Source organism: Theropithecus gelada, chromosome 14, assembly GCF_003255815.1.
Source record: "Theropithecus gelada isolate Dixy chromosome 14, Tgel_1.0, whole genome shotgun sequence".
NCBI classification, from domain to species: domain Eukaryota; kingdom Metazoa; phylum Chordata; class Mammalia; order Primates; family Cercopithecidae; genus Theropithecus; species Theropithecus gelada.
The window spans coordinates 117,466,098-117,480,781 of record NC_037682.1 but is presented as its reverse complement, the minus strand read 5'-3'; the positions used below and the strand labels follow the sequence as shown (position 1 = coordinate 117,480,781).

Sequence of the window (14,684 nt, the reverse complement as noted above, 5' to 3'; positions counted from 1 at the left end):
GAGAGATGTAAAGGAAATTATCAGGACGATGGGAAAGGGAAATAGCAAGTACCAGCAATGCAACAGAGGCCTGGAAAACAAGTGTCCAGAGTGGACTAGCGTCCAGAGGGAAGAATCCATGACATGAACTAGCAAGTTATCGGTGTGTTTCAGTATAGCTAGGAGATTTATTCTTCTGTCAGAGCATGTGAGAACACACTGAAAGCAAACAAACAAAAAAGACAGTCTTTAACGACAAAAGCGAAAAAAATGGGCAAGAAAGGAAATATGATCGTCACGCATTAGGCTCAGCTACGAATACTATTTATACAGTCATAATAAATGTAAATATTAAAAGTGGATTGAACCAAACACTGTGCTACAAACATACAAGAACATGGGGAGAGTGTGTGGAGTGGCAATCCAGGGGGAGGAGTCATGACAGCAAAGCAGTCCTTATATTCCATACTCGGAAATCAACAGAACTGAAAAACTAAAAAGCAGCAATATATATAGTATTTTAAAACATGGATGTCAACATTAGAAGAAACAGATAAAGCTGAAAGTAATTATCTCTGAAGAAGGGTGGACTCTGAAATACTGATTTTAAAAACTATGTACCTGTATTGCCTTTGATAAAAAATAAAAATTAAATCCAAAATAAAAATAATTTTTTTTAGTATGAAGGTCAATACTGATTAGTGAAAACAACTGACATAAAAGGTATAAGTTGGCTACTTTTCTTTCTCTCCCACTAATGGTAATTTACTCTGCTCTCTGATTCCCTTTTCTTGTTTACCTGGGCTTTTTGGTGGGGGGTGCGCCATCACTGAAGAATCCAAAAATCTCGTCTATATCAGAGGCCTGGCTCCCTGTAGAAGCCATCCAGTTTCTAAAATAGATTAAACACCATGGACCACAATTAGATCTGTAAAATATACCATTCAAAATAGCACATACATTAAACAGTTTTAAAAAGCTGTATACCCTTAAAGGTGCTTTGGAGGTACCCCCTACTTAACAGAAATTTGTTAATTAATGCACATTCCAAACAAGGAACTAAATTAAATTAGTCTAAAAGACTATTTGGTGTTCCATACTACCATCTTGCTTCTGTTTCTGAAGGCCTGCCCCCAAGTTCCCACCAAAAACAGTGTCAACTCATGTCAATTACTGGCCCTCACTTTGTAGAACTTAAGAAAAACCAGTTATTCTTCCACAAGATGGGTTTGCGCAAGACTCAGGATAAAAACCACCCACAGATAAGTGTATTAATAGCCCCCAATTATCCATTTACTCTCAGCTGAAGAAATTACTGAGTCAAGAATAGGACAGTCAATACTAATTTGCTGAATGACATTCTCTGTTGTTGGACAATGGTGACCTCGTAGCCAGTGGGACATGTCTCTCTAACTGAACATGAAGTGGACTTAAATCAAGCCACTGTGATAACTGGTAAAGGTATTATCAAGCAGATGTATGAAAAATGGCCAATTATGTTCGGGTGCTGGAATAACTGGCAAAAGTAAGTAATTACCACAGATTAGAATGAATACTATAAAGTTCTAACTGCTCAAACTTCAGCAAACTAGTTAAATCTAAAGGCTGTGAATTTAAAAATAGCAATAGTATTTTAAATACACACACAATATAGAAGACAACATACTACCACCGTTTGGGGTGTTTTAGTACATGCCATTGCCAACACACAGAACTGAATTACTAATAATTACTGGAAGTTTACGGTTTTGTTAGAAAGTCCTTTTCTTTTCTTTTTTTGAGACTGCGTCTTGCTCTGTTGTCCAGGCTCCAGTACGGTGGTGCCATCTTGGCTCACTGCAGTCTCGGCTTCCTGGGCTCAAGCCATCAACCAACCTCAGCCTCTCCAGTACCTGGTTGACTACAGGCACGTGCTACCACATCTGGTGAAATTTTGTATTGTTTGTAGAGAGGGAGTTTTGCCATGTTGCCCAGCTGGTCTCTAACTCTGGAGTTCAAGTAATCTTCCAGCCTTGGCCTCCCAAAATGTTGGGGTTACAGGCATGAGCCACTGCATCCGGCCCAAAAAAGCCTTTTTCTTTATTAAAACATTAAGTTTCTCAATTAATTTTTTGTGGTAAACAGAAGGCTCACTTCCTCACCCCATAGTCCATCACACATAGTGGAATTCTTCTTTAATATCATAATCATAAGGAAAATAGAAACAATAAAATCATAGTAGTGAGTTAGAAAGTAGATCATGTTTCTAGTCAAATCTTTTGATTCTGCTGATGAGAAAGCTGGAGCTCAGGAGAAGACGGATGAGTCACTAATCTCAGTAAATCCTGCCTTAACTCAACCATGTGGGTTTTTTCTTTTTCTTTTTTTTGAGACGGAGTTTCGCTCTTGTTGCCCAGTCTGGAGTGCAATGGCGCAATCTCGGCTCATTGCAACCTCTGCCTCCCGGCAGCTGCTCCCTTCAAGCGATTCTCCTGCCTCAGCCTCCCAAGTAGCTGGGATTACAGGCATGCGCCACTACGCCCGGCTAATTTTGTATTTTTTGTAGAGACAGGGTTTCTCCATCTTGATAAGGCTGGTCTCAAACTCCTGACCTCAGGTGATCTGCCCGCCTCAGCCTCCCAAAGTGCTGGGATTACAGGCGTGAGCCATCACGCCCAGCCAGGATGTTAGTTAAAAGTATGTATGTTCTTGAAAATAAAGTTAATTAATTAAAAAAAAAGTTTGTTTCTAGGCTCTACTCCAAAATTACAGAATGAGATTCTCCAGAATCTTCAGAATCTTCCTTCAAACAGGAAACACCTAAATAAGAAGCAAACTTAATTTTTCTACAATGCAACAATTTTGTTAAATATAGGATGCACATGAGGTATACCATCAAGCCATCTTTCCTTAAGTGTAATAACTTATTACAGTCTAATGACTTCCCAGTTTGCTTATACCAATAGCCAGGTTTTAACTGTCCTTAAAATATTTTTATGAAGTTTTAATTCATGTGAATCACTTCCGATTCTAAAAGTTAACGCTCTAGAATGGTGAACTAGGGATAGAATGTGTTTACTTCTTCCACACACATGACAACCCATCCGTTTGGGATATACACGAGGAAAAAACTTAGGTGCTTAAGTTCTTTTCTTAAATATGGTTCTACAAACCCATCATCTAAACAGATTACATCCAAGTAAAAACACTATATTGAGAGAGATGAAAGTAAAATGTAGAGGGAATAATGCTTATTAAGTTTTGAAGATGGATATCTTCAGAATTCAATGCTCAATTCAGTTACTAAACCAGTTTACAAGCTCTTAACTATGTGCTATGGACTACTTATAAACATTAACTCATTAATCTGCATAACACTACGAGGCACTATTGTTACCTTATTTTACAGACGAGAAAACAGGCACAGAAAGATCGGGTACGTGGTAGTACCAGTATTCAAACCATGGCAACTCTGCCTCCCAAGTCCAAGTTCTTAACTACACTACTGCTAAACAGGAAATGCTCATTGGAACATTTCAGATTTCAGATTTTTTGGATTAGGGATGCTCAACCGTTAAGTATAATGCAAATATTCCCCAAAAAACCCAGAAATCCAAAACACTTATTTCTGGTTACAAGCATTTCAGATAAGGAATAATTAACCTGTATTAACTTTTCAGCCTTAAAAAAAAAAAAAAAACTTAAAGTCCAAAACTATCAACAAAGGAAGTGCCTGCATTCTAGAAAGCAGATTTACCTGAAACAATCCCAAGTAATCCTTAATAGTTGCTTCGTAACTAGGCACTCCATTCATGCAATCTTGGCAGTCAACTACATTCGGAAGCTGGGAAAACTACTTTCTCCAATAACAAGCACTATTTGTTATATACTTCTCACCACCATTTATCCACCAGAGCCTAGATCTGTCCTACCATTTTCTCCTGGAAATTATGTAAGATCATTTTTGCTGGATTCTATTTCTGCCAGATGGTCAATTCATGACATCTAGACCTGAATACTAAGCTTTCTGACTTATTTCTTTACACAGTCAACTTTTCTGAAGGTCCATTCCATCTATTACTTTAAAAAATTAAATACAGCCAATCGCTTCTGACTGAGAATGTTTAGGGTCTTATTTAGGTACTGAATGAGACGTAGCTCAGTATGCCTACATTATATCCAATCATATACTCATCCTGTTTTCTAACAGAGAAACATCTTTTCTTTAGCCTAAAGGATGCCTCACATGATACAATCTCACATGTACACCCCAGTGGCATATAATCATAAACCATATTTTATTCCTTCTAGAGTAGTGTTTTCAGGGAAAAAAATCAATTTTAGCATGTACCCTAAACAATATGCAGTTCTTGCTAAAGAGTTTCAAAGCTAACTTCCCAATATGCATCAACTAGTTCACACTTTAATTTTTTTTATGTGATCATGGTTTGAGTTTTCATTTTTGTGGGACTTGTTATGTATAGCAAAAGTGGAAAATGTTTTTCTGTCACAAGAAAACAAAAGTCAGTTACCTGTGGCAGTGTCTTCATTACCTTAATCACTGCTAAGCCACTGAGAAATCCTTCAAGGCCAATAGAGTACAGCAAAATAAAAGTCAGATACTTGGTAAAAGCTGAGAAAAGTAACAGCAACCTCATTAATGGAAATGTTAAGGCTGAAGTCTTCATATGAGACAGAACACTTGTACTCTGAAACCTGTCAGCTTGGCAGGAAATATAATGCTTCTATCTCTGGTGGATGAAAAAGGGAAAAGGGCGAGTGTTCTAGAAAAAATCCAGAAGAAACATAGTAAAGGGACAAGAGAAAAGGAACTGGTTATCCAAATGAAATTAAGTTTGCACACAGCAGAGGACCTGTGGACTTGAAAACATCAAAGAATCCCAGCAGCTCTCATTTTCATAGCATCTTGGTGCTAAAAAGATAGCAAGCTCTAGGCTTCCCCTCACTTGAGAATCAGAGTGAGGTCTCCCAGCCCGCCTTCCTCATTCTGAGCTATCTTTCTCCTGTATGTCCAGTGCATAGTCCTCAACTCAAACAAGTGACATGCCAGAAGGAGCTCAGAGTAATACACTTGGGTATATTAGCAGACAAAATAAATCAAATGGAGAGAGAAATTCTAATGTTTTAAAAAGTATTTTTGCCTGGAAATAAAAGATATACAATTACCAGCTTGAGAAAGTGGTACGTTTCTTGCTGTAAAAGGATCAGAAAGCTTCCTCCACTGCTTTTTAAAAAATAAAAGTGACTGGAATAAAGAACGGTTTATTTCTCTAGCATAAACATAGCAAAGGGGTGACTGGAATAAAGAATGGTTTATTTCTCTAGCATAAACATAGCAAAGGGTTAACTTCATTTCTTAAGGGAAAAGAGTCATCCTCTGACTTGAGAAGAAACCAAACCTTTCTAATTGTGGCTTTTGGACTAATTCCAACACATCTGGGTTTTTAGCAACGATCAGATTTGGGAGGCAGGGAAAGATGCCCGGTGTAAAGTACTACTAAAGAGTTCTCAACAACAAGCTTGTCAGGAGTGAACACATTAAATAAAATCCTAAAGACTTGGCTTGGGTAGTTGATGAATTCAGTTCCATATGTAGACTGCAGATTTTCCCATCAGTGGATAAAGCAAACTCACTGTTTCCTCCATCTCAGCACACAGAGAGACAGGAATCATGTCTAGCTGTGCCAAGATCTGATTCCTCTGTGGATCCCAGACTTGAAATATTTCCACTATCTATGGTGAACTTGATTGGCTCTTACTTTTATCCCTTAGCATGGCTGAGACCTTCTACCTTCTGTAGAAGGTAGATACAGATAAGATCTGTATCGCACTCATTTCCTGAACATGTGCCTTAACGGAGTCACTGAGGAAATGTCAGACTGATGCCACTTATTCTTGCCATTTCACCAGCAAACAATGACCCCCTATCTGAACAACGTAAGGAGAAAGACCTCACCAGAGGTAAGGTTTCTGAAAGACCTTAAGGATTGAGAAGAATAACCCCAAGGCACGGTGGCTCACGCCTGTAATCCCAGCACTTTTGGAGGCCAAGGTGTGTGGATCATGAGGTCAGGAGTTCGAAACCAGCCTGGCCAAGATGGTGAAATCCCGTCTCTACTAAAAATACAAAAATTAGCCGGGTGGGGTGGCGGGCGCCTGTAATCCCAGCTATTCAAGAGGCTGAGGCAGAAAAAGCGCTTGAACCCGGGAGGCAGAGGTTGCAGGTAGCCGAGATCGCGCCATTGCACCCCAGCGTGGGCAGCAGAGCGAGACACTGTCTCAAAAAAACAAACAAACAAACAAAAGAGCTCAGATATTGCTTGTTATTTTCTATTATAAAGCCAAAGTAACGCATATGTATAGGGAACAAAAGTGTTTCAAGAAGAAATAATGAACAAATTAAAACCTAATTTGAATTATAAGTTGGTGACTGGAGGTGATGATTTTACCGTGCAAAGAATGACAACTTCTTTCTTTGTCACTACTTTTCCTCCTGTGCAGCTTCTGAGAAGGTATATCCTGAAAATAATGACACATGTTGCTAAGGAAGGAGACTTTAAAAATATCAGATATTTCCCATAAATCAAGTAGTATGATCATACAAACAATTCCATCACAAATGGCATAGGTTATTCATTAAAAATGAAACTGAATAACTCTTTAAGGGCAAGATAACTCTTTAAGGATTCCAGTGAGTCCTTAACAATTGAATTTCTACTACGAAAATAGCATGGGTTACCCATGGGAAATAACCCTCAGTAGCTTAGTTTTATGTCAACAGAGTAAACACAATATACTGTGTACAAATGCAGATTCTTCCAAGTCTGGGGCATTCCAGAAGATGCCATCATTATAAAGGATATTCTCTATGAGTTAAAATTTGAGGCTGGGCACGGGTGGCTCATGCCTGTAATCCCAGCACTTTGGGAGGCCAAGGCAGGTGGATCAAGAGGTCAGGAGTTCAAGACCAGCCTGGCCAAGATGGTGAAACTCCATCTCTACTAAAAACACAAAAAATTAGCCGGGTGTGGTGGTGGGCACCTGTCATCCCAGCTACTCAGGAGGCTGAGGCAGAGAATTGCTTGAATCCGGGAGGCGGAGGTTGCAGTGAGCCAAGATCATGCCACTGCACTCCAGCCTGGGCAACAGAATGAGACTGTCTCAAAACAAAAACAAACAAACAAACAAACAAATAAATTGACAAGTCTTAATAAAGGGGAGATTTTTCTGTTATAAAAATTAAAATGGGCCAGGCCTGGCAGCTCACGCCTGTAATCCCAGCACTTTGGGAGGCTGAGGCAGGAGGATCACTTCAGCTCAGGAGTTTGAGACCAGCCTGGCTAACATGGCAAAACCCCATCTCCACACAAAATATAAAAATTAGCCAGGCGTGGTGGCACACACCTGTAATCCCAGCTACTTAGGAGGGAGGCTGAGGCAGGAGAACTGCTTGAACCCAGGAGGCAGAGGTTGTAGTGATCTAAGATCGTGCCACTGCACTCCAGCCTAGGTGACAAAGCGAGATCCTGTCTCAAAATAAATAAATAAGTAAATAAAAATAAAAATGTTTAGTAAATATATTCCACTTAATTTTCACCCCTTTTCACTTCCTTGAGGATTTCCAACTTAAATAGAGCTAAAAATTAAAAAAGAGTTTTTTGGCTGGGCGCAGTGGCTCACGCCTATAATCCCAGCACTTTGGGAGGCTCAGGCAGGTAGAATGCTTGAGCTGAGAAGTTCAAGACCAGCCTGAGCAACATGGTGAAACCCCATGTGTACCAAAAATACAAAAATTAGCCATGTGTGGTAGTGCATGCCTACAGTGTCAGCTACGTGGGAGGCTGAGTTGGGAGGATCACTGGAGCCTGGGAAGTCAAGGCTCCAGCGAACCGTGATCATGCCGCTGCACTCCAGCCTGGTGACAAAGTGAGAACTCATCTCAAAAATAAATAAATAACAGATTTTGAAAATTAAAAAATTTTACCATTAAAAACCCTCAAGCGTAACTGACTGTAGTGATTAAGTGAATTCACTTGGCTACACCAGGTGAAATATCTTGGAGGTCCCCAGGTTGCGGGCATGGAATCCAAAACCCATCCATAGCAAAACAAAGAACAGGAGGATAAGAAAGATAAGAAGTAGATCTGTGTTAGGGTTATTCTTAGAATTAAAAGGAAAATAAATATGTTACAACATGAAGAGGTACAAAAAAAATCAAGTTCACTTTATTCATCATTACACAATTACTTTCAAGTTTACATTCAAGTGTACAATATTTTAGACAGACAAGAAGGATGAAAAATAATTGAATACACACCCATCATAGGTTTAGTTATATATAAAACCCAGTTGTCAGAGTACGAACTAAAGAGAGATTTAAGAATAAGCTTGTGGCTGGACACGGTGGCTCACGCCACCCAGCACTTTGGAAGGCCAAGGCAGGTGGATCATCTGAGGTCAGGAGTTCAAGACCAGCCTGGCCAACATGGCGAAACCCCATCTCTACCAACAATACAAAAATTAGCTATGCATGGTGATGGGCGCCTGTAGTCCCAGCTCTTCAGGAGGCTGAGGCAGGAGAATCGCTTGAACCCGGGGGGCAGAGGCTGCAGTGAGATGAGATCACGCCACTGCCCTCCAGCATGGTTGACAGAGCAAGACTCAGTTTCAAAAAAAAAAAAAGAGGCTTGTTTTGTTTCAGAGCATTCAATTTCTCTCTTTTAATTTATCATTCAATAGTTAATAAATTTAAGTCTACTAAATGCTAGGTGTTTTGTTGTTGTTGTTGTTGTTGTTGTTGTTGTTTTTGACAGGGTCTCACGGTTGCCCAGGCACGATCATAGCTCACTGCAGCCTCGACCACCAGGCTTGGTGATCCTCCCACCTCAGTCTCTCAGGTAGCTGGGACTACAGGCACACACCACTGTGTCTGGCTAATTTTTTGTAGATACAGGGTTTCATCATGTTGCCCAGATTGGTCTTGAACTCCCAGGCTCAAGTGATCTGCCTGCCTCAGCCCTCCCAAAGTGCTACAGTTACAGGTGTGAGCCACTGCACCTGGCCAATGCTAGGTTCTTGACCTTCCTATTTAAAATGGCAACAGAACTGGAGGTCAAAAGAGGTAGTTGCATTTCCTTTTAAAGAAAAAGAGAGCAGACTAGTACATTTGGGGATGATCTATATGCACTCCTGCCTGGGGGAAGGAGAGAAAAGGCCTGTTAAATTTCTCAAGGGCCTTTCTAATTCACAAAGATATGAACTTGTACCATGTTCCTTTTTGGCTATGAGAAGAATGTGGACTATTTTTTGCCTCAGAAAGTCAGAGATCCATGCTTCTGAACATTTTCTTTAGTAATCTTCTTTTTTTTTTTTTTTTTTGAGACAGAGTCTTACTCTGTCACCCAGGCTGGAGTGCAGTGGTGCAATCTCAGCTCACTGCAACCTCTGTCTCCTGGGTTCAAGCAATTCTCCTGCCTCAGCCTCCCAAATAGCTAGGATTATAGATGCCCACCACCACGCCCAGCTAATTTTTGTATTTTTAGTAGAGACAGGGTTTCACCATGTTGGCCAGGCTGGTCTCGAACTCCTGACCTCAAATGATCTGCCCGCCTTGGTCTCTCAAAGTGCTGGGATTACATGTCTTTAGTAATCTTACTTCACTCCAGCCTCACGGAAAACTAAGCTGGAAACAATGAACAGCAACTCACAGAAGAGGATTCAAACTGACCAACCATGACAAATTGGGAAAGGAATCAATCTGAAGCTTAAGAAACTACAAAAGGATACTCTACTTATCAAAAATAAAATTCAGAAACAACATGGGAAAGGATTAGCTGCGGGCAAGTATTACCGGAACAACTCTAGTGATCTCACAGGAGAAACTGGGTGTGGCTCTTTATAAAAAGTATTGTGCGTCTGAAACAAAGAACAGTGCTGATGATCTACACCCACAGAATACACGTGACGGACACACCACTTGGGCAATATTCTACCATAGTGGGCATTGATTATGACCTTATGAAAGTAGTGTGCCAAATTTAAGATTGGAAACTTAGGGAACAAATGGAAAATTTCACTGCGTCAAAGAACAGAAAATGTGGACTGCTAAATAAAAAATTGAAAAGGATTTGGTGCTACTGAGCTCGAAAGAAAGAAGGGATCTGAGAAAAGCTGCTCTTAAAGGGCAGCTCTCCCTAAGCCCGCAATCGCTGCCTCTCTTAAGATGCCAAGTGCACTTGGCATCTTTGCCATCCTCTGCTGCAACGAAGAGCCTTTTGGCTTCTAATCTGGAGATCTAGAAATTGGAATGGCAAAAGTCTTCAGTTTCTTATGCACATAAAAGAGATCTTGTTTGCTCAGCTGCCCTGTGAACTGAATTTAAGGAACGTTTGCATTATTTTGGAATTACCTAATTTGAGTTAAGATATGAGTCTGGGTGTTTATAGGTTACCATCTGCAGAACATTCATGGGATGGGAGTTCTCTGCCTAATTATTCATTTGTTTTGGTTTATGAGCTTTTTGAAATTGACTGAGGAGAAACACATTCCTAGAAAGCCAAGATATTCTCACATTCCCTCCCTCCAGCCCCACTGGCCTCTTCACTGTTCCTCAAACAGGCCTGGTACACCCGACCTTGGGGTTTTCCTTTGTATAGATCGTTCCTTCTGCCTGAAATGCTCTTTCTCCATGTATCTGCACAGGTTTCCATGCCTTTACTCAGATTGTACCTTCTCAATGATGCTACCCTAACCATCCTATTTAAAATTATACCCCCCACCATGTTAGCTGTTCTACTTTTTATTTCATAGTACACAGCACCCTCTAACATACCAATTATTTATTAGCAGTATGACTCTACAAATTTTTTTTTTTTGAGACAGGGTCTCGCTCTGTCACCCAGGCTGGAACGTGGTGGCGTGATCATGGCTCACTGTAGCCTTGACCTCCATGGGGCTCAAGCAATCCTCCCATCTTAGTCTCCCAGTGCCACAGGTACATGCCACCATACCCGGCTAATTTCTTTGTATTTTGTAGAGACGGGATTTTGTCATGTTGCTCAGGCTGGTCTCAAACACCTGGGCTCAAGCAATCTGCCGGCCTCAGTCTCCCAAAGTGCTGGGATTAGAGGCGAGAGTCACTGGACCTGGCCCAAATTATATTTATTGTTATCTGCCTCCTCCACTGGAATGTAAGTCCCCCAAAGACAGGGACCCTTTGCCTGTTTAGTTTATGGATGTAGTCCAAGAGCGCAGAACAGTGCCTGGCACACGGTGGGCACTCAGATATTTATTTCACAAACTAACTCACACAAAAGAACACCCTGGAACTGCTTTTAATAAGGACCATAAAAAGCCATTTAGCTTTTAAATGGAACAAATGGGAAAACTGTATACACAAATAAATCAATATTCAGACTATCATGTTTTAGATACGCCAGTGGTACTAGCAGTGAATGTAATCTGATCCTAGACGGCAGAAGAAAACTTCAACTTAAGGTTCCAAGACCATTGGTTGGCACCCGAACATTTTATATATAAATAACTTTATAACTCAAGTCTCTGATGTCTACATTGTAAACTGATTTTTAAGGGTTGATTCTTAGGGGAAGAACTATTTCTGGCAAATGATTCAAGGGCATCAGTATTTCGAGCTAAGAAAGCAGTTTCTCTTATTTTACATACTAAACCATCTAAAATACAACTAGAGAAAAAAGAAAAGCTTATGTAGCAGCAAAAGAGATTTTTCTTTCTTTTTTTTTTTTTTTTTTTGAGATGGAGTCTTGCTCTGTCACCCAGGCTGCAGTGCAGTGGCGCGATCTCAGCTCACTGCAAGCTCCGCCTCCCAGATTGACGCCGCCATTCTCCTGCCTCAGCCTCCCAAGCAGCTGGGACTACAGGCGCCCACCACCACGCCCGGCTAATTTTTTGTATTTTTAGTAGAGATGGGGTTTCACTATGTGAGCCAGGATGGTCTCGATCTCCTGACCTCATGATCCGCCCGCCTCGGCCTCCTAAAGTGCTGAGATTACAGGTGTGAGCCACTGTGCCCGGCCCCAGCAAAAGAGATTTCAAAACACAAATTGGGTTAAGTCCTGTTTTAAAATCATTCCATGGCTTCTCACTGTGTTTAATAACATTATACTCCTTATCGTGGCATGATCCAGTGTCCGCCATCCACACAACATCCATCCAGCCCCCTCCCTCACTCGCTGGGCTCTTGAGGTGCACAGGCCTCTGTCAACTGCTTGAACACCCCCCTGTCCCCTGCCCCACCTCAAGTTCCTGGCTACAGACTTTCCTCAGGGCGATGTTCTGCAAGGGCCTCCCCACACCCTCCTCCTTGGCATCTCAATTTAAATGTTACCATCTGTAGCCTGGTTTTCCACTCCCTTTACCCCAAGTTCTTCATTTATACTTCAGTTCCTAGCTTGTGTCTCTCAGTACTTGCAGTTATTGGCCTCTCCCACAAGAATAAAAGCCCTTCTAGGGCGAGTACAGTGTCTAATTTATTTATCAACTTATCCCCATCCCATAGCATAGTTCTTGTTATAAAGTGTGTATATGGTACAGAAAATGTTCAAATATTTGCTGATCGATTGAGTGTGTATCTACCATTAATTAAAGTCCAAGGGATCAATTGATATTTCTAATTTTTTGAGCTGCAAAAATTAGGATGAATGGGAAGGCTGTAGTATTTTCTCTCCTCCAAACAAATACCTTCCGTGCTGACATCCACCACTCACCTGTTTAAAGCTGTTCATCCCTACACATAAAGATTCTCACCTGCTCTGGAGGAGTCTTCTTCATCTTTTAGATTTTTCCTTCCTAACAACAAGAAATTAGGATCACATAGTACTTCTGCCGAAAGTCTATAGACTTGCTTCATAAAACAAAGCTGCATGCACTTTTCTCCCAGTCCACATCCATTTGTAGTTCTCCTATGGCCTGGTTACGATTACATTCTGTATATGCTTGTAGAATTTTAAAATGCTAGGAACTGAATTCGCCACAGGTTGCTACATTTTCACGTTCAAATATCTGTTAAACATCAAGCACTGTGCTAAGAATATTAGTATTGCCGCCTCCAGTTCTCCTCCATCAAACACTACATGGCACTGACACTAAGCCAGGCACTTTCTATACTTCACACATATTTGCTCTTCTGTGAAGTAGAAGCTATTGTCATCTCATATCATAAATGGTATAGATAGTGAAACAGAAGCACACAGATGGTAAGCAGCTTGTTAAAAGTCACACGACTATTACACATTAGACATGGAGTCAGTGTCCATGATGTTAAGACACAAAACAATACCATCTCGCAAAACTGAACAAGCCGTAGGCCTCACCCTTAACAAATCTACACCTTTGGAGAAAGAAACTATAAACAAATCTTTTTTTTTTTTTTTTTTTTTGAGACGGAGTCTCACTCTGTCACCCAGGCTGGAGTGCAGTGGCCAGATCTCAGCTCACTGCAAGCTCCGCCTCCCGGGTTTACACCATTCTCCTGCCTCAGCCTCCGAGTAGTAGCTGGGATTACAGGCGCCCACCACCTCGCCCGGCTAGTTTTTTGTATTTTTTTTTTTTTTTTTTTTTTTTTTTTTAGTAGAGACGGGGTTTCACCGTGTTTGCCAGGATGGTCTCGATCTCCTGACCTTGTGATCCACCCGTCTCGGCCTCCCAAAGTGCTGGGATTACAGGCTTGAGCCACCGCGCCCGGCCTAAACAAATCTTTACGACATGTTTGTGCCAAGTTTAACATGCCTGGATGAGGTACCAAGGAGATGAGCACTTGTGCTTGAGGAAAATCAAGGAAAGTTTTATGGGAGATAAACACCCTTCTGGCAAAATTCAATGAAATTGTTCGTATTCATCCTCCTCTGCCTCCTCAAACTGAAGTCTATCTCGCCTTTTCCTGGTTTCCCTCCCTCCCCTCTAGTGGGATGTCTTCCCTGTTTCCTAAATGTTGAGGATCCACAGGGCTCTCTGGTCTATTACCTTTACATACTCCCTTCCCTTCCCACCCCATTCACCCCTAGACCTTAAAATACCAACTAAACACTAAGGACTCCCAAAATGCTACCTTCAGTTCAGATCTTGGTGGTGCTTCAGGCCCAGGAGATACCCACTCAAGTTTCAGTCAGGCAGCCCTTCAACACTGAGAGGTACTTTCAGATTGTACTTCAAACTTAGAAGCCAAAAAACAATTCAACAGCCTGCTCCTTATCCTAAGTTAATCAGATCTCTGAATAGTAGAAATAAGCTATGTGATAATACTTACAGGCCATTATTTCTTTCTGTTTTAAGCACCAACATATGTATTTACTGATTTTGAAAAAACTGTCATATACTTCAGAATAACATATTTGGATCATTTCCAAACGAGAGAATATGAATCAAAGGGAATCCAGGGAAGAAAGTAAATCTGTAACCTTAAACTAGCATGATATTCTTTTTAGGATATTTTTTTCCTAATAAAAATTAACCGAAAATAATAATAATAATTATTATTATTATTATTTTCGGTTAATTATTATTATTATTATTTTTGAGACAGAGTCTTACACTGTCACCCAGGCTGGAGTGCAGTGGCTTGATCTCAACTCACTGCAGCCTCTGCCTCCCAGGTTCAAGCTATTCTCCTGCCTCAGGATCCCAAGTAGCTGGGACTACAGGCCCACGCCACCATGTCTGGCTAATATTTG

The 14,684-nt window shown here is 40.9% G+C and overlaps 1 protein-coding gene across 4 annotated transcripts in view; it reads right to left on the bottom strand.

The window, feature by feature from the left end:
• The window catches only part of FAM118B (family with sequence similarity 118 member B), a 51,708-nt gene that overhangs the window by 27,278 nt on the left and 9,746 nt on the right, over positions 1-14,684 (bottom strand). For 2 of the 4 annotated variants that reach the window (XM_025356683.1, XM_025356685.1), the window contains exons 2-3: positions 6,429-6,498; positions 779-871 (exon numbers count right to left, since the gene is read on the bottom strand). In XM_025356683.1, the coding sequence (XP_025212468.1) occupies positions 779-864 (86 nt within the window). In that variant the 5' untranslated portion in view covers positions 865-871; positions 6,429-6,498. Of the gene's footprint in view, positions 1-778; positions 872-2,120; positions 2,259-6,428; positions 6,499-14,684 lie in introns of all 4 variants that reach the window. The other 2 variants (XM_025356682.1, XM_025356684.1) reach the window with 2 other exon arrangements.